We start from the raw sequence: 27,965 nt of genomic DNA, 5'->3' as shown, positions 1-27,965 counted from the left end.
TCGGGCCAGCTCCATAATTGAAAACATATTTTCTTCTCCCGAGCTGCAGCTGGTTTGGTTCTGCTCATGCAGAAAAGGATATAACCTTGCATAACATAGGAAATGAACGGTTGAGAGAGAAGCCAAATTCAATTTCAGTCAGATATTTGGAGGATAAGTCCATGATCTATGGAAGCAGGGGAATGAAAAGTGTGTGTGTGTGAGGAAAGGAGCGTATTCAGCAGTCTATTAATCACGGCTGGCCTGGACTATGCTTTGTGCTCTCACATTAGTAGTGATTCTTCCACAAAGGCTGGAGACGGGCCAGATATATGCCGAGTTAACCTCTTAAGCATCATCTGCTACTTGCTACTCAATGGATGTTTCCTTGTGAAATACAGTTGGGTGCTGCTGCCAGAGGGGGGAGGAATAACCCGGTGCGCAGCCGTCTCACACACAAATGCAAAATGTGGAGAGTGTTAGTCAGGCCGAGACTTTAGTGTAACCTTTTTTATACCTTTTGGGTATATGCCGAGTTAACCTGTTAAACTTCATCTGCTACTTGCTTCTCAGTGGATGTTTCATTGTGAAATATACGGTAATTGGGTGCTGCTGCCAGAGGGGAGGGAGAAAAACCCTGTACACGGTCGTCTCACATACAAACACATCAGCTTGTAGTGAAATGTGGAGAGGGTGAGTAAGGGCCAGGCTGTAGTGTTACCTTTTCATACCTTTTTGTTATTTAGATGGTCAGTATTTGTACATACCGATTTTAAGTTATGTTTGAGTCTTCCCACTAAAAGTGTTTTTCTTGTTTTTATAAAGATATTTTGAGTACAAGCAGTCCCCAACTCAAGGACACCCAACTTACTGATGCCCCTAGTTACAGACAGACCTCTCTGCCCACTTTGGTCTATGGTTAAGCTGAATGCTTAACCATACTGAAGGCTGCAGTAATCACCTGTTGGGTGTCTACAATGAAGTTTTATTGATAATCCTTGAAAATCAAATTGTCACAGGGGACTGCCTGTATTTTTAAAGTAGGCCTCCACCTTACACAGAAGATGTAATAGTTCAATTTATATAGTAATCACACAGATCTTTGAGAAAGATTGACTTCTACTTTTTTCCACTTTTATTGTTTATATGTGTTAGTGGCTTTTGGGAAATTGTAATGAATTTTATTTTTTATAAAAATGTATTATATATATATATATATATATATATATATATATATATATATATATATATATATATATATATATATATATAATTTTTTTTTATATACAGTTGTGACCTCTCCCTTTTATATTAAAAGGCTGGACTCGCTTGATGATTGGCAAACTTAGTGTGAACACACATACAGGGGGAGATTTATCATCACTTTTTTGAGGTAAAACTGTTCTAGTTGCCCATGGAAACCAGAGTTCAGTTTTAATTTTATAGACTTTATGAGCTCTGATTGGTTGCCATGGACAACTTGAACAGTTCTTCTCTGAGGCATATGATAAATCTCCCCCATAGTGAGTTCTATGGTGCTGTCTCTTTTGTCCTGAATGTATCAAACTGTGGCCCTCAATGATCATGGAGGGTCCTGACCTACCCAACGCATTTCACCATTTTACTATAGTTATTTTATATATTGCCGGTCAAACAAGGGCATTCAGAAAATATGAGCTGGACCGTTCAAAGTCTTAAATTATTTTGTCAGAAGAATCACAGGTTTCCAGATTTGTGAGTGTCAATGAATAATCCATAGCCGTCTAGTATCTGGTACGGAGCTTTTTACAGCTGGAGGGCGCTGGGACGTTTTATTTTGCGCAAATTCATTGGAATGCTGCCGGGTGAATTGAGGACAGGGGAGGCCGAGTGCGATGCTCACGATGGCACCGTCTGCTGTGTGTAGCTGTGGTAGCAAGGCCGCTCTAGATTATTCTGGTGCTAGTCGCTTGTAAAAGGCAATTTCATGGTGCAGTCTTGTGACTTTAAGAGTCTTATCTCATCCCTACAAAGTATGCTTTATTTAAACATTTCTGTACATAAGACGACTTACAGCCCGGCCTGTGGAAAGGCATAGTTTGTATAAACCTAGAGATTAGGTAGGTATATAGAGGAGCGGGAGATTGGCGGGGGAGATGAACTTGTATCCACTGCGGGATGACATGTGTTTATATGAGATTCTTTGCACAGTCAAATCTACGAGTCGTAATTGTCACTGGTATAACTGGTTGAGAATGGTAATATTTCACTTTCGGCTCTGTTTACTGTCGGAGGCCTCATTTTGTAACTTGACTCCAGCAATGATTGAACTCGGCTAAGTGAACACTTAACTTTTTTTTTTTTTAACTCCTATTTGATCACCAAGCAAAAACTTTGATATAACTTAGAGACTATATCTTGTTTTTCTCATTGAGAAAAATCCCGAATCGTACTAAATAATTAATAATTTCTTTATATAGCGCACACAGATTACGCAGCGCTGCACAGAGCTTTGCCAGATCGGTTCCTGTCCCCAATGGGACTCACAATCTAATAAACCTACCAGTATGTTTTGGAGTGTGGGGGGAAACTGGAGGAACCCCACTGGTATTTTATGATCTTTTATTTTTCTTTTGTTCTAGTATAGATTTATTTTTATACTTTTACTATTTTTAATATTGTATCACCATAAGGTCCAAGTTGTAGCTTGATGTTAGGAATGGAGCAGAACGTAAGTCTCTGATGAAGGTTGGGGCTGAATGGAAATTTTCTTTTAATCAGTTAGAGATGGATTATGTTTTGTGATTAATATCAATCAGGGCATTAGTACATATCTCTTGTAGGTCTTCACTTATTTCCATCAGTTAATGTGAGCCAAAACCTGGAGTGATGGAACACACAGAAAAGGTGCAAATCTTTACCATATGGAGCTAATATATATATAATATAATAATAATAATTCTTTATTTATATAGTGCACACAGATTACACAGCGCTGCACAAAGCATGTCAAATCGGTCCCTGTCCCCATGGGGCTCACAGTCTAAACAACCTAACAGTATGTTTTGGAGTGTGGGAGGAAACCGGAGTACCCGGAGGGAACCCACGCAAACACGGAGAGAACATACAAACTCTTTGCAGATGTTGACCTGGGTGGGATTCGAACCCAGGACCCCAGTGCTGCAAGGCAGAAGTGCTACTTACTCAGCCACCGTGCCGCCATATAGGCCAGGTTCATGTATTGCTTACATTTTATGTAGTTACTTAATGTTTACATTAGGTTATTTTGCTTTAACATTGCATTTACATTGCTTATGCATTGTTAAAGGGCACCTACCACCCTGATTCTACCTATAAAGGTGGAAGGGGTGGTAGGTGGATGGATGGGACGTGAGGATAGCCCTTTTTTGGGCTAATCCTCACGTCCCGGGTGTCTTTTAGAAACTTTATAGCAGGTATATGCAAATTTTTTTAAGCGGCTACTGGGGCGTGGAGTAGCCGGACATGAGGCGACTAGTCGCGGCTACTCCACGCCCCAGTAGCCGCGTTACTCCGCCTACCAGGTAATCTTCGGTGCGCAGCTCCTGGTAGCTGCGCGCCCGTGTCCGAGTCCCCCGGCTGCTGCGCATGCGTAGTAGTTTCGGCCCCAGAGACGCGGCCTCCCACGCGCAGAATGCAGGGGACCCGGACGCGGGCGCGCAGCTACCAGGAGCTGCGCGCCGAAGATTACCTGGTAGGCGGAGTAACGTGGCTACTGGGGTGTGGAGTAGCCGCGACTAGTAGCCTCATGTCCGGCCACTCCACGCCCCAGTAGCCACAGAAATACATTTGCATATACCTGCTATAAAGTTTCTAAAAGACACCCGAGACGTGAGGATTAGCCCAAAAAATGGCTATCCTCACGTCCCATCCATCCACCTACCACCCCTTCTACCTTTATAGGTAGAATCGGGGTGGTAGGTTCCTTTTAAAGGAAACCTACCACTTGTAGTGGCAGGTTTCCGATGGAAATACCGGGCACCAGCTCAGGCTGAGCTGGTGCCGGAGCTTATTTTAGTTAGTGTTTTAAACCGCGGTATCGCGGTTTAAAACACTTTTTAAACGTTATAGCCGGCGCAGGCAGGTACGCGCTCGGCGCTTACCGTGCACGCGGCTCTCATTCACTTCCTATGTAGCCGCGTGCACGGTAAGCGCCGAGCGCGTACCTGCCTGCGCCGGCTATAAAGTTTAAAAAGTGTTTTAAACCGCGATACCGCGGTTTAAAACACTAACTAAAATAAGCTCCGGCACCAGCTCACCCTGAGCTGGTGCCCGGTATTTCCATCGGAAACCTGCCACTACAAGTGGTAGGTTTCCTTTAACATAATGTAAACACACTGTAAACTCTCTAGAAAGATTATGTAAATGCATTGAAAACGCAACATGTGAACGAGGCCTCAGTGGAGAGATTTGCACCTGTTCTGTGTATTCTACCACTCCTGGTTTTGGCTCACAACTCTTTCACTTTGGCATTGTTTTCCCATCCGTGGTTCAGTTTTCGCGGATTGCCTTACTGAACAATTGTTTTCAATGGGTGTTTTCCCAATGTCTTTTTTTCAGTGATCCGTTGTCCATGGAAACAAATTTGAAACCTGTATGTTATTTTTCACGGATGCAGATGACAGGAGGCGATAGAAGTTTATGGGTCCGCAAAAAAAATGATGACTGGACGGCTTTTTTTCAGTGACAAGCTGAGAAAGCGGGTGTTATGTTTTCTAACCAATGTTAAACCCTCGGTTATTTTTTTTTTGCGGAAGCGAAGACACAGCGGAAGCAATTAGAGACAAAACGCAGGAAGTGGACTCGAAAGAGACTACTGGGGTTGTGGAGTAGCCATAGCTCCAGTTTAACGGCGCAGCTACTTCACGTCCCGTTAGCCTCTTAAGAAGCTGTGCAGGGGGGGGCGTGGCTTGAGCCTGACCGAGATGGCCGCACATTAAAAGAGCTCTGCAGCCCCGGTGCCGATATAACCCCAAAGGAGGGGTTCTACCCTGGCCACTAAGCACAAAAAGACCCCCAGAAGGGGAAAGAAGCCACCAGGACCACAAAAAGGAAAAAAAGTGGGTGAAACACCGCTCACCCGGTTCCTTTTGCGCGCCGCAGACAGCTCCGGAGCAGGACCACGTGTCAGGCGGAGGTCCGGCACCACACACGCCGCGGACCAGCACCCGGAGGAACCGACCAATATGCCTCCGAAGCCGACGGCAAGTAAGCGCGGAGCGGCGGTGTCCTCCGCTCCACCGCCCGCACATAAGGGCCGCAGCGCGCCCGAGGAAGCCTCCCGGAATGCGCCGAGCCGCCATCTTGGCGCCCAGCCAGCAGGGCAGCGCGGCTCCCCTGAGGCGCAGCAGCGCCAGAAAACAGCAGAGAGCCCGCAGCAGCGTGATTTGGGCGCATGCCAGCGCCACATTGGAAGGGGGGACCCCCCCCAACCTAAAGGTACTGTTTCACCTCCAGCACAGTCCCCAGATCACAACTGCAGCCAGAGGTTGCCAGGCGGGGAGGAAGAGGATGGGATTAGAAGATCCTCTGGGGATCCCCTGCTAAGATCCCCCCACTTACCGCTGCCAGGAGAATTCATCCCCGGTTTCCCATATGTCCCCAGAACACAAGGGATGGAAGACGAGTTAGGTGCTACCCCCACTCTCGCCCGCTATGCTGCACCTTCTCCAGAGTGGGCGTCATCACCTGAGCAATATAGTAGGGACACTATGCCAGGTAAGAGACCATCGACATCAGAACCACCCTGGCACGCTCACCTCCAGAATCTGCCTACTAAAGAGGACTTTAAATCTTTAATTGCCGAAGTCAAAGAGGCATTCAAGTCTGAAATTTCGGAGATACGGCGTGATATTCAGGGTATGACACAAAAGATTGATAACTTAGAAGCTGAACAAGTAGACTCAAGGCGCCAGATTACGCAGACGCAACATGCAGTGCATTCTCACTCTGTCGCAATGCAGGACATGGCCAGGCACCTGGAGGATCTCGACAACAGAGGCAGGCGCAACAATATTCGGGTGCGGGGTCTATCGGAGGTGGAGGGTAAAGAGGATGTTCGGAACACGCTACAAGCTCTCTTTTCAACATTATTAGGAGAACTGGACACACAGGTGAAGCTCGACAGAGCTCATAGAGCATTGAGGCCTAAAGTGGCGGGAGCGAATCCGAGAGACATCATTTGTTGTGTGCACGACTTTGAAGTAAAGGAACGTCTCATGCTGGCGGCGAGAAAGAAGAAGAACTTGGTCTTCAATGGGGATGCTATACAGCTCTACCAGGATCTTTCGGGGATCACCCTTCAAAAGAGGCGGATCTTACGACCATTATTAGATATCCTGCGCGAGAACGACATATCCTATCGTTGGAATTTCCCCTTTGCCCTGTCTGCCACCAAAGATGGAATAACGGCAACGCTTTCAGTAATGGAGGAACTGCAGGAATTCTGCGCCATCTGGAACATCCCGACCCCACGATTGGAAGATTGGGGGAGTCTCCCCCCTCAACTGCGCCAATCGCAAAACAAGAACCAACCGCAACAAAAGAGAAGACGACCACGAACCAGAGCCCTGTCTCAGGACTCTTATGAATAGAAGGGAATGCTCGCTGAATACATATCCTTTGTGGTTCTTGCATCTGAGGGTCTGATGAGGGTCCTATGTTAGCTTATGTTTGCTTATGTTAACCTATGTTTGCATATATTAGGGGTATCTATCCCCTCCTTAGTTATATAGGTAGTAATGGGCATTTAGGCACCGGGGTTAATCTCTGGATAGATAGTAGTATTTTTTACATTTTCAAATTTTGTGTGATATTATAATTGAAGTATTTCCCCCCTTCAAAAGGGTTCCATCGCCACGTTATCCCCTAACTGGTGGGTCTCTGCTGGATCTCACCCTCTGGCCCTGACCAAGGGTTTATACGGGAGGTGGTGATTCCAGACCAGCCGACTATACTCCCCCGACTTAGGGGTAGACCGGCTGAGTAGACCTACACCAGGGTCAGGAGGTTTCTCCTCCCCTTGGTTATACAACTAGGAGTTTATCCTTGTTTTTTTTTATTACTTCCTTATTACTTTTTGACTTGTTTCTTATTCGTTTTAACTGTTTGTCTTGTGGTGTGTAAGTTTTGTCCCCCCATTGTCGAACCCCCGTGTCTTCCCCCCCCTACTGACATATTAGGCCTACATACACGGGTACTCTCCTCCACTCCCATACCAGAGTCTTATTGTGTAAGCTACACATAACTCGTGCAACCCCCTCCCTCCCCTAGGACCTGTTTTACTGCATATTACATAGAAGCGTACCGGACACCTTGGTCGGGAACTTTGCCTGGCTCATCCATCATGGTCCAGCTATTGACACTAAATGTAAAAGGGCTCAACTCGGCCCGGAAACGCCGACTTACACTCAACGAGCTTAAGAGAAGTAGGGCAGATGTAGTGTTCTTGCAGGAGACGCACTATGATACGACGGGGAATTTTAACTTTGCTAAGCATCTTTACCCAGTATCCTATATGGCGTCCACCGAGAATAAAAAAGCGGGAGTGGCGATCCTATTTTCAGCCTCATGTCCCATAGTACCTGACATTGTGACATCAGATCCTATGGGTCGCTTCATTATTGTGCAGGGTAAAATGTTCGGCTCGCCGGTGCTCTTATGCAATATATATGCCCCCAACTCATCGCAGGTCCGTTTCATCACCAAAGTCCTGAATAAAATAGCTAAACTCCCAGCGGCACCTTTACTGATAGGAGGGGACTTTAACGTTATTTTCTCAGAAAACATGGACCGGCTGGCAGTCAACCCCTCCCCTGCCAATAGATCGCAAAGCACTACCTCAGCGGCTTTTCGCAGAGTCATCAGGAGATTTGCTCTGTTTGACTTATGGAGAGTGGGCAACCCAGGGGACCGTTCTTTTACCTTTTATTCTGCCCCACATGGCACCCATACCCGTATAGACTACTGGTTTGGAGATATACAATTCCTGCGAATGATGCATACTGCAGAGGTGGGAGACATATCGTGGTCAGATCACGCACCAGTTTTTTTACGACTTAATGAAGGCCTATCTACAACTAGGGTATGTCACTGGCGCCTCAATGAATCCCTTCTTAAAAAAACCCTGATCCAGGAGGAGTTGACTGGAGCACTGAGGGAATATTTCCAGTTTAATGAGGATTCCATCCCTTCTGTCCCTATAATGTGGGAGGCACACAAAGCGGTTTTCCGCGGTCATTGTATAGAACAGGGAGCTAGACTAAAAAGAAATAGGGCCCATCTAGAAAAGGAGTTAAGAAAACAGATAGCCAAACAGGAGGCAGCCTTGTTAGCTAATCCGACTAGGAGGAGACTCCAACAGTTAATTGAGGTTAGGGAACAGTTGCGAGAGGTCCAGACGCAAGCAGTAGAGAAATTGTTGGTGTTCACTAGACAAAGATACTACGAGCAAGCAAACAAACATCACTCTCTTCTGGCAAAACAACTAAGGGAGAAGAGGGAACACCAAACCCCCCATATTATACGGGATTCTGGGGGGAATTTACTACATGACCCGAGAGCGATCGCCTCTTGCTTCCAAGAATTTTACTCAAAATTATACTCCCTACCAAATACCCTGCCCCGGGACGAGACCCTTAGGAAAAAATCGCTAGTAGATTTTTTGAATTCTTGCTCCATTCCTGGAATCCCCTCGGAGGCTATAGAGACACTCGGTTCAGAGTTCACATCGGAAGAGATTGAGGAGGTCATTAAGGGAATGCCCAATGGAAAATCCCCGGGTCCAGATGGACTTACGTATCTTTATTATCAAACCTTTTCCCCTGTGTTGCTGCCACATATGACGAAAGTGTTTAATGCATTCCTGCAAGGCGCACCTATGCCTACAACCTTTACTCATTCTTACATTACTCTTATTCCCAAACCCGGGAAAGATGCAACTGACTGCGCCAATTATAGGCCGATTGCATTACTGAACGCAGATTTAAAAATTTTTACAAAACTGCTGGCCAATCGTTTGATACAGTGGATCCCTCAAGTAATCCATAAAGATCAGGTAGGCTTTGTACCGGGACGGCAAGGTGGTGACAACACGAGGAGAACAATTGACCTCATAGATGTGGTCAATAAACAAAAAGACCAAGCTCTGATCCTTAGCCTAGACGCTGAGAAGGCGTTTGATCGCCTTAGTTGGCCCTTCATGTTCCAAGTACTTGAGCACGTGGGAATAAGGGGTCCCTTCCTGCAGGCCTTGAGGGGACTATATTCAAACCCCACAGCTGAAATTAAGCTCCCACATGCGTCCTCCCCACCTCTGCAGATAAGGAACGGCACCCGACAGGGTTGTCCACTTTCTCCTCTCCTGTTCATACTTTGTATTGAGCCTTTGGCATACATCATCCGACAAGACCCTAATATCCATGGTATTATGGTCAGAGACAAGGAATTCAAACTGTCTTTATTTGCGGATGATATCCTACTAACGATAACTCAACCTTTAATCTCTCTACCCAACTTACAGGCACGGTTGCAGCAGTATGGCCGCCTTTCCGGCTATAAAGTAAATACCTCAAAAACGGAGGCCTTGCCCCTTAACCTTGACCAACCCCTGGTAGATCAACTGAAGGCCGCGTTTAGATATAACTGGAAAGCAGATGCTATAAAGTATCTGGGGATACTACTGACCCCCTCTTATAATACGCTTTATGCACAGAACTTCCCCAGTAGTTTTCGGGAAATAAGGACTCTACTTGACAATTGGAATAGCCTCCCCCTCTCCCTTTTTGGTAGAATAGCGGCGGTCAAAATGACCATCCTACCCAAGCTGCTTTATTTCTTTGAAACCCTGCCAGTCCCTGTCCCGCTGGGCGTTCTGAGGGCCCTGCAAGCATCCATAGTGCACTTTATTTGGGCAAAAAAAAGACATAGAATCTCCAGGACTGTCCTAGTCGCTCACAAGTCTAAGGGGGGCCTGTCGGTACCGGATATCACCAGATACTACTGGGCAACACATCTGCGGCGCATTCCAGCATGGTCCACTTTGCTGGCATTCTCCAAATGGATGGAGATAGAGAAACTGTGGTTGGCCCCTTTCCATCCCAATTCTTACCTCTGGCCTAAAGAAGCACCTGCGCTGCCTGACTCCCAACTAGGCCCCATCTCCTTCACGATTAAACTGTGGAGAGCTTGTCTGGCTAGATTCCCATTGGTTTCTAAATGCTCTCCCATGCAATCTTTCTTACACACCCCCCTTATGCAGCAGGCAGGAGTCGGGCAGGAAACTAAACCTTGGCACGAGAAGGGGTTGTTTAGGTTTGCAGACATTGTGGACTATCGAGACAGGAAGATTTTGCCTTTTGCGGCATTGCAGGATAAATTCCATCTCTCGCACGCTGCAAATTTTCATTACATACGAATTAGGCACCTTCTACAGGCTTTGAACAGCACTGAAACGGTTTCGGCACCCACTACATTTGAACACATCTGCAAAACCGCCACCCACACTTCGGGTCTCATATCCGACATTTACATGATCCTACTACACCCGAATGCAGATGAACCTATTACGCACCCATACATGGCCAAATGGGAGAGCATAGTGGGGAGCCCAATTTCTCAGGATACATGGCAACTAATCTGGAACAGAGCGGCTAAGACCTCCTTGTGTGCTACACACAAGGAGAATCAGTATAAATTGATGTTGCAATGGTATCATACCCCATCCGTGCTACACAGGCTCTTTCCCGATACGCCGGACACATGCTGGCGATGTGGCTCGACTGGGGGCTTTCTTCAGCACATCTATTGGACATGCCCATTGTTGCAGCCCTTTTGGCAGGAGGTCAAGTCTCTCCTCAAGGAGGTCGTAGCAGTAGACATTCCACTCTCCCCACTGTACTACCTGCTGAACGTTTCCCCCCAACCCATGGCTAAGACGGTTACGAAATTGAGTCTGCACATACTTACAGCGGCAAGGTGCTTGATAGCACAATTCTGGAAAAGACAGGCCCCCCCCCTCCCGAATGGACCTCCTCTCTAGAGTGAGGGAAACACGTAGTATGGAGTATCTGACTGCCTCTTTGAACAATCGTATCCCACTATTTGACAAGACCTGGGAACAGTGGGACCGATACTGGTTGGAGGAGCGAGCGGGAGGTGAAGAGTGATGTGGTCCTCCCCTTTTGTTTTTACCCAATTGTTACCTGTCGTGGTGAGTGCGTATGACTGTCTTTTGTTGATATCCCCCTCCCCCCCAAACCCACCTCAACCGATTAGGCGTAAGACTGAGGCCATACTGAGCAAGTGTGTAAACACAAGGAAACACTGTATGGTCAGGCCTAGTGTCCTGATACACAAATGGATGATATAGGCCAGTGATGGGCAACCTTTTGAACTTGGTGTGTCAAAATTTGCCAAAAAACCGAGCATAACTCGGGTGGTGTGTCACCTTGAAATGCTTAGTAACCTGTGAACTTTCTGTCATGAAAGTTCACAGGTTATAGCGAGGGCGCAAGCGCCGCTGTCAGCATCTCCCTCATGCCCGCTTGGCATGGAGAAGGTGTGAGGAGCAAAAGAATCGCAATGTCTGGGCTTGTACATCACAAAACTGACACACAAGCCCTGATGACTGTCTTCTATCATACAGTGCACTGACCTTACTTACTATATGATGAGAGTGGTTGTCCTCCCTTGCCCCTGCTGTGGAGATGGTCAGTGTAGAGGTGGCAGCTGCTGGGACATCACACAAGGCAGCAGCGATGTGACCTCTGACTGTGATGCCATCTTCCCCCCACCACAACTATCAGGAGCTGCAGAGGAGCCTCCTGGGTGTATGGCCGGGTCACCTCTCCTGCTGTGCCCCATGCTGATACCTCTGCTGACTGGAGACACTAGGCAAAGCTCACACATGGGGAGGGGCCGGCCCGGGGGAGGAGGTGGAGGGAGGAGTGCCGGAAGCTCAGTGCAATCTCTCAGCCTGCACCTGGTCATGTAGGTTGAAACTTAACTCTCAGGCAGCCGTGTGTCAGTGAAAATGGCTAAGTGTGTCAGCACTGACACGCGTGTCATAGGTTAGCCATCACTGATATAGGCTGTTACTGTATATTGAAACAAAACTTGTCTTTCGGTTGTACTGTTATTTGAAATACTTTATTGTAAAATATGTACATATTAGCTTTGATGTTAAATTTCTTTGAAAAAACGACAATAAAAATACAATTATAAAAAAAAAAAAAAAAAAGAAGCTGTGCATATATATCAGATTAAAGTTTTACTAAAGGAAATCTACCACCAGGATGAAGGATTGTAAACCAAACACATACTGGTGTGTGCCCCCTGTGTCAGGATCTGCTCTTCTTGTAGCTCCTTATGCCCTTGTTTTTAAGAAATAATGGTTTTAAAAATGATACATCAATGGAGCCCAAAGCCTCTCAGGTTCATTTACATAATTTAAAAAACTTTTATTTTGTAAAAACAAGAGCAGAACCTGCCAGGGGGGCACACTCCAGTATGTCAGTGTGTTGGGTTTACAATCCTTCATCCTGGTGGTAGATGCCCTTTAAGTTTTGGGGTGCAAAACGTTTTTACAAAAATTATTAGGCTATACTACATTACAATAACCTGTCTTAGGAGGAAGATCCGTGATGGTAGGTTTCCTTTAACTTGTGATTAAATAGCAGCTCCTGTGAATACTTGGAACCTGTGCACTGGTGTAATGAAGCTGGGAGCGCACAGTAATATGTGCCATACATAAGCCTGAGAATGACTAGCAATTGGATTGAAATACAATATTTAGGGAAAGTGAAGCTTCTTGCGGCTCTGAAATTGAACCATAATTCTCTCCATTGAACTAAACAACAGAGAATTGCTGTAGACTCCTTAGACACCAAATTATGCTCTTTATTCTAGAAATAGGCGCATTATTGTAAACTACTTTTACTGATTCACACTTAATTGGAGTCTATTTATGTGATGAAGGGATCCATTCGGCATCATTATCATATTTACTCTCATCTGGAGGTGCAGTTTTGCTTGCTGGTAACTTATCAACTGAGAAGCCCCAAATGAGAACTATTGCATCAAGTCCTAATCTAAGACTATGATGGGAAATATATTTCCTAATGGTGGTCATTTGTAACTTTTATTTCTACTGTTCACATTAAAAATATTGATATTTATACCAATTTTATACTCGCCACAATAAAACACTGATGAATTGCGCTACTTTTCCCCCCTTTGGTTCAATTGTAAACCTTTCCGTATGGACGAGGACTGCATTGGCAGCGCCATCTCTTTATGGTTAGTGAGTGGGCAGGTTAATGACATCTACAGATAATGCCTCATTCAGACAGACATATTCTGGTCAGTTTTTACTATGGTACTTGGAAGCCAAAATCATAAGTGGAACAAAAACCTGGAAAGCTGCAAATCTTTCCATTATGTTTTTTTCAGTTTGGGTTTCCTTTTGCCCTTTGTGAGCCAAAATCTAAAGGAGAATAGTGACGTCTGAATGGGACCAAAGTTCAGAATGTAAAGACCTATAATTGTATATAAATAAAAATACACATAGCTTAACCTAATATCTAGTAAGAATTTTATATAATTTGAAGATTTTAGCTGCTAGTGGTGGGACTAGGAATCAAAAGTAACAACATGTTGTAGAAAAACTGCACCAAATCCTTCCACTGTTTACAGGGGCATGAGCAGAGCCCATGGACAAGTGGGGCTAGAAGCAGCAACCTGTCCTTGGCTAAAAGCAGACATAATAAATAATAATTCTTTATATAGCGCACACAGATTACGCAGCGCTGCACAGAACTTGCCAAATCAGTCCCTGTCCCCAATGGGGTTCACAAAGTAATCAACCTACCAGTATGTTTTGGAGTGTGGGAGGAAACCAGAGGACGCAGAGGAAACCCATGTAATTTGTAATTGCCTCAAAATTATGGGCAAAGCTACACATTTTCTTCGGAAATGTTATTTTTTCTACAACACACTTTGAGAATACAGGCAGTCCCCGGGTTACATACAAGATGGGGTCTGTAGGTTTGTTCTTAAGTTGAATTTGTATGTAAGTCGGAACTGTATATTTTATCATTGTAATCCCAACCAGAACTTTTTTGGTCTCTGTGACAATTGGATTTTAAAAATGTTGGGTTGTCATAAGAATCAAGATTAACAATAAAGCTTCATTACAGACACCTGTGATAACTGTTACAGCTGTTTATTGTAGCCTAGGACTAAAGCACAATAAATTACCAATAGCCAGAGGTCCGTTTGTTACTAGGGGTCGTATGTAAGTCGAGTGTTCTTAAGTAGGGGACCGCCTGTATTCACATTGTGGTATAACCTATAGCACCAGTCAAGATATATATAGTAGGTACTATGTCACGGCAAGTTTTGGCAAGGTGCAGCATCTTCTCCTCTTCTTCGTTTTGTCTTCATTGGTTTCAATGACATCTGTGACTACTAGAAGTTCCCTCTATGCTTGAGATGCCATATATCTGACACCGGTCTGTACAAGGCCTGCACCGTACGCGTCAGGCAGTAATTTGCGTTAATCTGGCGCTTTCTTTGGGTAATGTGAATGTGGACTACTTGTAGAATAATTATTGTTTGCATGTGCCAGACAGTTTTTTTGTGTATAGTGATCTGCCAATTTTTTTTCTGTCTGTACTAGTAGGATTAGTGCTTTTGGCTGCTAGGAGATTCACTCATCTTAAGATACTTGCCAACAAGTGAAATGTGTTTCCTGGGAAACTTTGCTGTTGGGCATGTGAATCTGTATAAGCTGTATGTGGAGCATTCATGGCTGGCGTGGAGCGATAGATCACATGACCCGATTACTAAAAGTATATGAAGGTGACATTAATTGCTTGAAGTCATGATCTTTCGAATGTATCAATCATGGATTTTTATTCCTCCTAGATAAAGGGAAGGGATATATCTGTGTAGGGTGTCTGCTTGTATTTGGCCTATTGGTGGGTGGTGGGTCGGTGAACTCTGGACTGGGTGTTGGTGGGATTTCACGGACCCACCGTAGTGTCAAGGCACGGAACTACAAGCATCATGTGATGGAAGGATTCCCTGCTTTCCTGCAAAATAGAAGCAGCGAACTGGCTGCAGTGGAGAAGAAGGGACTCCTAGTATCACATATCAATATGATACATAGAGTCCTGTCCTTACTGTAGTCGACCAGTGAAATCCGGACACTGCACAGTCCATCATTTCTGCTCGTGTACCTCTTAGCCTTTCTTTTCTTTGACAACGTAGCTAATGCATCAAATTCTTTCTGGCCACAACTACCACAAAGCAGAGTTTTCTGAATCTAGAGGTGGTATACATTCAGTGGAGGGGGCAGGAGAAAGTGGACGGGGCTATAGTTCCCCTGTTCTGACTCCATATTCCAGTGTTGTGGCTCCCGTCTCACGCATGTAGTGACCATCATTGGATATGGCTTCAGTGGGCCTTGGTGACATCACAGTAAATATACTTTAAGTTCTTCAACCTGTCAGGTTTTTTAAAAATCCCAGAAAACCTCTTCAAAATTGTGCAAAGTTTTGATGCAATTTTTTGGGGCAATATTTGATTTTGTATGTGAACATTGCAAAATAAATGTGAGCAGATAATCGAGGGATTTGTAGACACAACACTGTCTCCTTGCATTCAGACTATTAGACGCACCAGAAGATTTACCACACGCTGTAAAGGAGGAGAAGTGCATCTGGTAGTCTATAAATTATGGGTTCTCCCAAGCTTTAGTCTCACTTTTTGGGTTCTGAAGAGTTAAAGCATTTTTATATATAAATATTGCAGTTAAATATATGAATACCACATACAGGCCGACCCCGACTTAAGGACACCCGACTTACAGGGACCTGTCTACACACTGTGACCTCTGGTCAATCTCTTACTTTAGTCCCAGACTGCAATGATCAGCTGTAAGGTGTCTGTAATGAAGCTTATTGATAATCCTTGGTCCCATGACCGCACAAAAAATGAAAATTAAATTGTCACAAAAAAAAATTTTTTTTTTGTCTGGCGCTTTAATTATAAAATATACCAGTTCCGGTATATATAGAAATTCAACTTAAGTACAAACCTAAAGAACCAATCCTGTACGTAACCCGGTGACTGCCTGTATTTATCGTATATTTATAGTTCAGTCTGTATTCCTTGTTTCCGTCTGTCTTGCTAGTCTTACTTACAGATAATGCATCTTGTAGGCCTCATTAATAACAATAAGTGCAGTTTTACACTATTTAATAATAGGGTCAACTGACTATAGGATGTCATTCAGAAATGTAGCTGGGACGGGAAAGAATGCATTTTCCATTAGTCCTGTCACGTACCATCGGAGGAAACCGCATATTTCATAAAATGATACTCAAATATTCAGCAGTGGAAAAGAAATATATGAAAAATTCAGCACTAACCACCGTTAGGGGAAGAGTATGCAGTGAAATTCAATTTATACTTGTCAATGAAGCTGCATATCTCCTGCAATCTTACACTGGGATATATCACTCCAGGAAGCGCGAGTTGAGACTTTATCGTACTGACTTTTTGCCAGAATATTAGAAAAGCAAGTTATCTGTTCGGAGTACATTCTCTGATTCTGGGCAGACATACAAATTTAATGCTTACAATATCGTTTCTGAGAACGCGATTCACCTTTTCCGTTCGGCGTGTGTGTTTTTAACCATCTCTCTCTGGAATTTTGGATTTTTCTCTTTTGTCTAGATATGATATACTTATTACCATTAACAACTTGCACTCAAAAGTTTACTGAGAGCATTGGCACGCTAATGCAGATGACACATTATTTTAGCCGTGCCAATGTCTGGAGGTGTCTCTTCTTGGTAATAACAGTTTGTAGGTCTCTATCTATTTATAGGGGTTTTTTATGATGATTAATTTGGGGGCTAACAAATAAGTGTCTGATTACTAGGGATCCGAAAGCTGGGACTCCTACTGATCACATCTGTCATATGCGTGCACAACCACTATTTTGTTCACTTCTACTCAACTAATTGGGGGGAAGCTAGCTGGGACCCAGCGCTATCTCTGTCGGTGCCATAAAGATCAGTGAGACTGCAACCAATTGGCAAGTTAGGCCCTATCCATTGGATAGGGCCTAACTTGGTATAACCCCTTTAATTTTTCCCCACCAGTGTACTGCGCCCTTTAATCCCAAGGTGTGCTCATCCACCAAAATGAAATTTCCCCCAAGTCAGACCTGACAGAGATTTCAGCTGCTGTAGTCTACAGCAGTTTTTTCCGGGAGAGACTATGGCAAATACGGGTATACCATCGGACACATTCTTTAGGAGAAACTGACCAAAAAAAAGTTGATATTCCTGGCTGTTCTCCAGGAATTGCGATTTATTGTATTAATTGACTGGAAGTGACATTCTCAAGACGCGTTCGGGAAACCGGGTTGACATAACAACTTAAAAAATGGGTTGGTTACTATCCACGTGCAGGTGGTGATGCTTAGGCACTTATTATATTATTTTATTATATTTATGTAACACGGATGTATTCTCCAGTCATCTACTCATACTGGTCCATGTTCCTTATTCACAATACACAAAATAAAAAGTACACTTCATGTTTGTAAGAGGAAACCTTAACACAAAGAGCAGCGGTCACTGTGTAGAACCTGTATACTCTATGTAGAACGGGCTCAGGTCTATTTCAGAACCATTTACTGGGTGTTGATTGGTAGAAACATTAAGCCTAATTCACATCTGTATTTGGACTGCTATCTTCCATCACAAAAAAAAAACGAAAGTCTAACAGATCCGTATCTATTAGGGCTTCTGTTATCTGTGGGGTAGATGGGTAATAAAAGAAGCCATAAAAAATCTATATAAATAAATAGATAGTGGAACTGATCCATTGGACTTTCGTTATTATATTTTTCTTGATGGAATATATTAGCCATGGTCCTCACGCAATTGTGAACTTTTCCATAAAGAAGCTTCTATAGCTGTGATCTCGAGGTTACCTTATGTAACTAAAGTTCATGTCAGAAGATAATATGAGGCCTATATTCTTCGGATGGACCTTGTGTCTCTCTGTGATGTAACAGATGCTCGCAATTGTAGAAGTAATTACACTTACAACCTATCCATAATGGTGTATTTGGGAGACCCCCAGGAATCACAAGAACAGGAGTCCCATGCCCCCAATTTGAATACAGCAGGGGTCACACATGTGCGCTGCCATCTTATTTAGTCTCTTTGGAATTTACAGCAATGTCCATGGACATTTCTAAGTCCTGCAGATCTTACCTGGAGTAGTAGGGCACATCCATTGCTCTATTCAAATGAAGGCACAATTGGGCGCCAATTTGTCTGACCCCCATGGGTGTTTAAAGTTTTTTATTGTAGAACCCCTGTAAAACATTCCTTTTATGCTGCTACCTGGTTTGATATGGCAAATTACCAAATGGACAGAATGCAGGATTGCAAGGTTTTATGAACTTAATTTCTAAAGGTTGCAATGTGACATTATTTTCCTAGGTACTGGTATAGAAGACAAGCAAATAATTATCCAGTGATCGCATCAAGTAATAAGTTGTTTTTCTCCCCTCATTTCTAGATCGATGCATTAAGTAAAAGAAGCAAAGAAGCTGAAGCTGCCTTCTTGAATGTTTATAAGAGATTAATTGATGTCCCAGGTAAACCATTTGTGTTTTTACCAGTGTTTTTTTCTAGTTTTACTCTTCTTTTATTACTTGTCTGTAAGTTTTATAATAAGTGGTGGTGCAGTGCTGATCAGTGGCCTATTACATGATCCAGGAGTAGAAAATGTCCTGATGAAAAAGGCAAAGGGTCATGTTATCAGCATGGGTGCAGGCCGAAAATACAAAGAGAGAAAATTAGGCAAGGGTTTATTTAAAGAAAAACCATCATGATAAATCAGGGAGACTTACTCATATATCCAGCCACTATGACTGTGGTAATCTTCTTATATTTATATCCATGGCCTCCTTCCTTCTAAAATCAACTATTATCATTGTGCTAATGAGTCAGAAAGGCTTTGGGAGGCATTAGAGCCCTTCTGTGCTGTAGCTTCACAGGCTGTTACACTGAACAAGGACTACTTCCCCCCTTTCTCTTCCTTCTGTAATCTTACACAGTGGGAGGGAAGTGTAGAGAGGAAGGGGAGACAGAGTAATAGCCTGTGAAGCTACAGCATGGAGGGGGTCTGGTAGCACCTCCGAGAACCCTTTTTACTCTTTTAAATTTAAAAGTGTATTTCAAAGGGAAGGATGTCATCGATAACCAGTATAACCACAATCCCAGTGCCTGGATCTATGAGTAATTGCTGGATTTTGATGTTAGTTTTCCTTCAAGGGATATTCTACCATATTTATCCGGGCCTTTCTTTTCTGATGCTCATACATGTCAGCAGAGCCAATAACTAAGTGACTGAGCGAGTATTCATAGCCATTTCCTGCTGTGTCTCCTGGAGCAGGATCGGGAGCACAGTGTGGACCTAGCCACAAGAACAGGAGCGCAGAGGGATCAATAAGGGAATAAGCTTTTTTTTTCTTGTAACACATTTTCATATGCCTGGAAAATCCCTTGAAATCAACCCTAAACCCCAGGATCTCTTCAAGCTCCGAACCTTTTAGAACAGCCAGATGCTTGATCAATGGGTGCGTAGTCACCCTTAATTAAAATCAATAGGAAATATGGATCTCCTACTAAGAGCAGACACTTTGGGGATATGTAACTCTTTGCTAAATGTAGAAAGGATGTAGAGACATTTAGTTTCTCTTCCATGTTTATTCCATAACGTCTCAAAATATGGACTTACAAGCTTCTAGTAATAACAATAAAACTAATAACCCAGTATGCAGTATAAAGACGGTATGCATTTTCTTAAGCAGAATCGGGTCTTTCCAGCTTATGGGTTCAGTTTAATGATTTAATACAGGATGTGGCAAGTTACAGAATGTTTCATCAGTGAATGATTGAGCAAAGTAATGAACACTGTGGAGGGGTTGAGACATAAAAGTATTTCCTTAAATATAAAGCCACAGCTTCACCTTAAATGAACTGTCATACATTAAGATACATTTCCGTGTTCTATTTTATACCTTCTAAAAATTATTTAATAATAATTCTAATACAATTCGAATAATTCTAAGTGTATTAATGAGTGGGTGGGAAAATATGTTTGCGGCAGGGGGCTTATAAATGGATTAGACAGATATTATATATAGAGAGAGAGATAGATATAGAGATAGATATAGATATATTGGTATATATGATACATATATTTCTAGTTTCTTATGTTGTTGTTGGCTCCTCTTTTCTGTTGTTGTTAGGTTGTATTTGGCACCTTCGGCCAGATATCCTCCTTGAGGCCTCATTTACATGAATGTGTGCTTTTCACAAGCAGTAAACACTGTATCTGTGGGGTGGGGGGTAAGGTGGCCCATGAGTGATCGATGTGTAAAGTTTGTACATGGGCCGCAAAGATGGGCAGAAAAGGACCTGCTCTAAGTTTTTCAGCTCTGGCAGTGTGCTCACACACAGGGCTGTGGAAACCACTGCCGAAACCACTGTATACGACATTTTGCAGTGTGTACATGAAGTGCTGTACTTGGTTCCATCTGCTAGTCCTCTAGGTCCTGTATTGGAACATTAATATATGAAAATTGCTCCCTTACAGGGCCCTTATTATTGTCTGTGTTTGGACCTATTGTGGAGAGTTATCATCACAGAACAGCCCGATTAAACTTTAAGCTCTTCAGAAAAATAATGTAGTATTTTTGGGTTGGTAAAATGTGTTTGGCAACTTAGGCAAAACAGTGGCCAACCCCTTTTTTCTGTTGCCAGTTCACACCAGAAAGTATCCAATGTGTCTTTACTGCCATATGGATAATTCCTGAATGTTCATGAAGTGATTCTGCAGTCCTGCTACAAACTTTTGTACAGTGTGCAGATCCCGTTTTTGTCAGTGAGGACTGAAAGTGAAAGGGAGAGACACAGTGGGTGACGCCATGAGACCAACCTAGAGAAGTGAGGGAGAGGAATTATATATGCAGAGGACAGCATGGTGAGAACAGGGAAAGGCTGAAGCTATTTTATTGAACTTTTATTGAAAAGTGGTCAAACCCTTTAACCATGTGGAAGCAATGAGGACATAAATGGAATAACTAATGTTCTTCACTAGTGATGAACAGATTGAACTACAATGTTTGGGCCCTTGCCGAACATTGCAGGTTCAGATCCCCAAATCTGGGGATCAGCCAGAAGTTTGGTTTAAGCATTTGACTCAAAGCCCCAACAGTGTTAACTTTTTAAATGCCAGGGGCGTGCGCATCCATTTAATCTATTATTGTCACTCCCAAATTACATCACGATCACAATGCAAGATGTTCAGTAGTAATAGTAATACCCTCACAGGTGTCGCATTGTCATTGTGGGATAAATATAAAGCATGTTACCCTTGGACCCGAGGTTTCGCCACTTACGCTGTCCCGTGATGCCGATAAATTGTTGGTTTTAGCAAAATGACGTAAGCGCCAGAGGAACAGGTCCTGCATTCAGTAGCCAGAATTTAGTAGTGTAAACATGTTACAAACCCTTTTATCGTTAGATTCATCTTGCCCTAAGGCGAGCTAGAACAACAGTGTGTCTCCCTAAAGGTTTTCTGGGAACTACAATTAAAGGTAGGAACTTTCTCTTCCGTTTAATTATAGTTATTTAGCAGGTGTGGCAGTTTCAGCTCCGGCTTATGCCACTCGCTTCATTTAGTTTAACGTTTGCTTACAATGTAAATAGAATATTAACTTCAGGATGGTATCTGCATTTTAATTAAGTAAAATTGAACTTGGTTCAGTAACACAGAGACACAGCAATGTATGGAAGATCTATAAGGAGGGTCAGGTCTTACACCTAAAGGTCTTTGTGTTACAATACAAGAGTCCATAGCACCTGATCACTGGTTGCAGATGTTATACAGGAGCACTTGTTCAATTCCCTAGACCGAGGCATAACACAGTCTCTATTAGAATCAATGTTATGCACAAAACTCGCTTCTTAGTCCCTTTGCACATTGGCTACTAAATAAGAGGATGGAAATAAATACCCAACCTCTCTGTTGCAATAAAACAAAACATAAAGTAAATCCATTGGCATTTTCTCCTCTCGCCTCATATGTTCCTTTGACATTATTTTGTACTGCATTATAAATATATATAGAAATATATAAAGAAAACTGTGTGTCCCCACCTGGGTGTAAGACAACTGGCTGCAATAGGAGCCTCCCACCTGCAGTATGTCTGCAGTATGGCGAAAGGTCACACCCCAAACCTGGGTCAGTAATTACTCCCTCTTCTTTTTAGGATTTTCTTGTAAGACTTTAGAGGGGTTACTGTTGTGTTACTGTTGTGTTACTGTTGCAGTGCCAACATCATTATTTTTCCTTGATGAATACTTTCTGTATCAATTCCTCATAGTTTTCTAGATCTCTGCTTGTTGTCATTCCGCAGGAAGCTTCATTGTTTACTTCCTGTAGATAAACACAGCACACAGGTGCACGGCTCTATATATCCCACATCTCTGATTACTCTGAGATATATAACGAGATGCGCACCTGTGTGACATCACATGACCAGGGACCGTTTTTACCCGCTGGAAACAAACATATAGGAGTCCTATAGAACATATAGGAGTCCTATACAGCAAGCAGAGATCTAGAAAACATTGTGGAATTTATATGTAAAGTATGTTGGAAAATATTATCTTTTCATTACACAAAAAATATCAATTATTTGCTGAAAGATCAATGTAATTGTATTGATTAGGTGACATATATTTGGGAATATATTTTACAAAAAGGACCCCAAGTTCTTCATGATCTGAATTTATAGATTCTGCAAGAAGAATGTTTTATTAGCAATCCTCTCATAAGCCTGTCTCTGTTGTTATAAATTAACAATCTTTTGACTTTACTCAATGTTTTTGTTATGGATACACTGAGTAGAGGTACCTCAATACCAATATAGCAGCATTACTTACACGTCGCTGTGTGCACCCGCGTTATTGATCCGCTCTTCTTTTCCTTTTCCATTGGCTTGTTTTGCTAAAGAAAAAGAAAAATCATTTTTAAAATTATGCTTATGAGCCTGAGGGACTCGCCAGAGCCCCTCTAGGCTTTGACTGCACTCTATTCTGCACACAACCCCACTGCCCTTCCTGCTTCTATTAATTATGCACGCCCCTGCTGCCCTTCATTCCCGCCCAGCTGAGGTCACCAACTGACAGCTGACATCACACACAAGGGGGAGGATTGGGGTGGATAGTTTTTAGAAGCCGAGCCTGAGGAAGAAGGAGGTGGGCAGGAAGGGTGAAGGGGATTGGTTGCATCAGATATCCCCTCCTCGGGCCTCATAGCAACCAGAACCATTCTTTTGGTGTCACTTTAAAGATACAATTCTGATGTAAAACACATTCTAATCACAGTTTATATGTAGAATCGGAGCTAAAGACATTGTTGAATTCTGCTGATAAATATTAATTCCTGACCTTATTTTTAAAAGCTCAAATTCTCATATTTTAAGAATTCGCTTGGCTCTAAGAGCTGAGAGCACAAACCTCTCAGCAGACTCCTATCAAGCAAAATGTGATTCTTCAAATTTCTTATACATATGACTAATTTGATCCAATTTTTTTTCCCGGTAAATGGACAATTTTTAACATAAAATGGGAAATAATAAAAGGGCATTTGACACTCTACCTCTGGGTGCTGCTAGTTTACTTCTGAAAATTTTGGTGCCCGGTTCCTTCTAAGGTCCAGTTCATAGCACCAGCTCATGTGCTGTTAGTCGCTCATACACAAGATGCCACCTGAGGGTTTTTTTTTCCTCTTTGAATGTTGGAAAATCCCTGAGTATAAGGATGTGTCCATCTACACGTTTCCTTTCTTGATGTCTCTGGAGAACACTTGACCATGACCTATTACAAAAGAAGTGATCTGAGATACTGACTGCAGGTCCAGACCCCTTTGTGTTCTGCGTTGGCTTCTTACAATTAGATCAGGTTGCTCTGTTTTGGAAGTGCCGAGGACTCGCCTGGGTGGATCAGCTTTCTGTGGTGTTTGAGGTAACATAATGGGCCTTGTAGCTGTGTGTGAAATATAATCAATGTGTCCGGCATTCAGCCGGTGCCCCCCTGCCTACTAAATAACTGGGTGGTCTTGACACACTTGAAATCCAGGCAGCTTTTCATCAGTTGCTCATCAGCATGCTAATTGCTGTATGACTAATTAGGCCCTGAATTCCAGTTGATTTTCTATAATGAGACAGCTGGTTTAATTATGTAATCGTATGATTATATTAGCCTAGAGTGCCCTGGCAAAAAGGAACGTATGCAGGAATGTGTTGTAGTAGCATAAGGCAAACACACAAGGGGGGCATTCATCTTCATCCTAAAGCTAGAAAGGGCGTGGAGAACTTGCACACTTTCTTTATGTAAGTGCCATTAATTGTGGCCATGGAAATGAAGGAGAATCAGAAGCCCAGATTTAAGTACTGAAAGTCAAGACTTGGTTAGACACAAATGGTTGGGACCAGTGGGTTCCAAAACTGTACAATATGATAATTTAAAAAAAAAAATGTGTAGGTCTAAAAATTATATATTTTTCAGTGGTAAGCCCTTATTGATCTACTTGTACATATAGATTATTTCACATCACTCTCCATGGACATCAGTGGACCTATGAGTGCGTTTTGGACACAGGTGAAAAATGATTTAATAATATTGTGTTAAATTGGACTTCATTTAATATGATATGCCTAAAAAGTAGCTTAAATACATTGTACAAAAAGTAAAGTCCAAAACAGCACAGGTCAATATGGGTGCAAGGTCAATATAGGTCCCTTGGCAAGGGTCCACATATATAAATCCAGAGAAGAGGCAGCACTTCGTGGTATGTGGAACAGGGTGCTATTATCTTAATTTAGCCTACTCCTGTAGTAGCTCTGTCTCCTGTTTGTGCTGATTTCTCCTGTGAGTCCCTAGAGTTGTTTACAGGAGGGTTTCACAGAGTGGAGGAGCTGCTTCTCCCTACTCACTCTTGAGGGAGGTGGGGGAGGTCATATGATGCTCTTTGTTTGTAGATGCTAGTAGAGCCTTGTGTCTCCTGCTCTCTGGATGCATTTCATGGGAAAAGTGAAGTACAAGCTACCCACTGTTCCCTATTAGTCTCTCCATAGCAGTCTGTGATTCTTCTGAACTTTCTCTGTGTCTCTCTGCACCCCATGCTGCGTCATACACTGTTCTGCTTGCCCCTCACCACCCTTTGCTCTTCAGACACTTTCTATACAGCAGAGAAGCTGTTAAACCTCTAGTGCTCACATAGCACAGTCTCTACACTTCATGTAACTATTTCACTGCTGGTTTCTACTACTTATTGCATTCTACATGCAGCTCCTTGTGATGAAAGCTGCCAGGCTAATCCGTATATACACCCTGTATGTACACTATGCAGTGGCTATACTTGTAGGACTCTCACTGGTTTTACTGCTTAATTACTCATTGAGTGAACACAAGGCATCATGAGAACTGTGAGCAGCCTAAGTTTGAATCAGCTTCAGGGCAGATACAGGACCAGGTCACTACTGCTGAGGAAGATTATTGACAAGTATCTCCAGAATAGAAAATGCTATAGATAAAGAAAAGTGTGGGACAATATGCAAAACGACAATTTGGTACAAATAATTATGAGATCGGACATATACTTTAAGATTTGTCAAAAGTTAGCCAACCAATACATAGTATAAATTGACCAGAGTATCTAAAGATGCACGAAATGTATCACAAAATAAATGTGAGGAAGTGTGGCACTTCTTTTATGCCTAGCGTAAGAGTAGCGTAATTAGAAAGTCTACTTGAAGATTGGATCCTTCAATACCTCGAACTCTTGGAACTCTTCGGTACTTCGAAGAGTTTTCTTAAGAAATTTAGATGGCTGAATGCGGAGTACAATGTATTGTCTATGGCTTGCTTACTACTACCCTGTGATTAGATACTGTCATGATTCTTCTCATTATTAAAAACATGTCTTGGCACATCTCTTGTGTTAACCACAACAACCAGTTAGATGTTTCATATTAATATTCACTTGTTCTTCTCCTCCTCTGCTTTCTGCAAGCAATGGAGATAATATACACTACGTTAGTCTAGTCCAATGTGATCTGACCATTGATCACAATCATTTGCACTGCTATTTTCAGCCTTCCTAAACTCAGTACATGGAGGGTCAATAGTTTGCCATCTGCGTCAGTTGCAAATGATGGGCTGCAGACCTAAACCGACAAGAAGTATTATTGATTACATCCTTCCAATCTTTCTTCCACCTTCTCATCTACATCTGACGAGAAACTGAGCCAGAAATCCTACTCTTCCCACCAGTCAATTAGAACTGACAGCACAGATGGACTTCATACAGTGTACACTGAGCCTTATTGCAGTGTCTGCTTCTACCCTTGACAGTGAGAAGATACAGATTTGGATTTTCAATAAGACTTTAACAAAGGAATGGAATAAATATTACTGAAAGCCATTTCTTTTATTACAAAATGTTATTCTGAAGAGACGAGGGGCTAACGCTGTTCTGGTGGCTCGAGGGAGACCTTTGTGATATTTGGTGGTATATAAATTGACTGTTAAAGTTTTAGAACTTCTCTTTTAAATCTACCATCAAAATCCGTCATGATAAACCAGGGACACTTACTCATAGATCCAGGCACTGTGACTGCGGTAATGGTTTTATATTTGTTAACTATGGCCTCCTTCCTTTTAAAATGATGCTAATGGGCCAGAATGGCTACTGGGGAGCTTTACCAGAGCCCCATCATTCTCTGGCTGTTACACTGTGCAGGAGCATGACTTTCTTCCTCCCTCTGCCTGCTCTATTCTCATAGCAGCAGGGAATTTTTGCACACTGTGGGGGGGGGGGGGGTGCTCAAATAAAGATGCAGTATGGGAGGGACTCTGGTAACACCCTCCAAAGCCCTTCTGGCTCAATAGCATAATTTTAAGAGCTGATTTTAAAATAAGGATGCCATGAACAACAAATATAAGATGATTACCAAAGTCATGGCGCCTGGATCTATGAGGAAGATCCTCTGGTTTATCATGCTCCATTTTGAAGGCAGATTTCCTGTAACGTGATGTTGGCTGTTGTACAATAGTAACTATTATGTAGTAGGTAGATAATCGTTGGCCGCCCGTCCTGGGTTGTGTGAGAAGTTGTGTTCTGCTCTTACGATAATACTGGAGCCTGGTGGCCCAGATTTTGTATGAGTTTGCCAGTTTTGTGTGGCCCATGTCAAACCTTATTTGTATAGATTCCTTCTTGCTTAATATCACGTTGCTTATTAGATCCCTGATGTTTTTTTATATATTGTTTACATGTTTCCAACAACTTAGTGGTGGTGCAGAGTTTTACATTTAAATGGGATAAACCATGCAAACTACTACCATGACTAAGGAGATGGAGTACAGAATAATAATAATAATCTTTACACAAGAGCTTACAGTCTATGAGGATGAGGGGGTGACACAAGAGCTTACAGTCTATGAGGATGAGGGGGTGACACAAGAGCTTACAGTCTATGAGGATGACGGTGTGACACAAGAGCTTACAGTCTATGAGGATAAGGGGGTGACACAAGAACTTGCAGTCTATGAGGGTGAGGGGGTGACACAAGAGCTTACAGTCTATGAGGATAAGGGGGTGACACAAGAGCTTACAGTCTATGAGGATGAGGGGGTGACACAAGAACTTGCAGTCTATGAGGGTGAGGGGGTGACACAGGAGTCCTTATGCGTCTCTTTCATGAACGAGATTCTGTCGCGGCGCATGTGCACTCTGCAACTTCCGGTAGCTGAAACACACGCCGCCAGCTGATTTGGGAGACGCGCATATGGTGGCCCGGT

The 27,965-nt window shown here is 43.0% G+C and overlaps 1 protein-coding gene across 3 annotated transcripts in view; it reads left to right on the top strand.

Annotated features, from left to right (window-relative positions):
* CUX1 (cut like homeobox 1) overlaps positions 1-27,965 on the top strand; it is a 272,705-nt gene that overhangs the window by 90,741 nt on the left and 153,999 nt on the right. For all 3 annotated transcript variants that reach the window (XM_072138168.1, XM_072138167.1, XM_072138166.1), the window contains exon 4: positions 18,604-18,682. In XM_072138168.1, coding sequence (XP_071994269.1) covers positions 18,604-18,682 — 79 coding nt within the window. The remainder of the gene's footprint in view (positions 1-18,603; positions 18,683-27,965) is intronic.

Source organism: Engystomops pustulosus, chromosome 2 (genome assembly GCF_040894005.1).
Source record: "Engystomops pustulosus chromosome 2, aEngPut4.maternal, whole genome shotgun sequence".
In the NCBI taxonomy this organism is placed as follows: Eukaryota; Metazoa; Chordata; class Amphibia; order Anura; family Leptodactylidae; genus Engystomops; species Engystomops pustulosus.
This window is presented reverse-complemented; position numbering and strand designations above follow the sequence as displayed.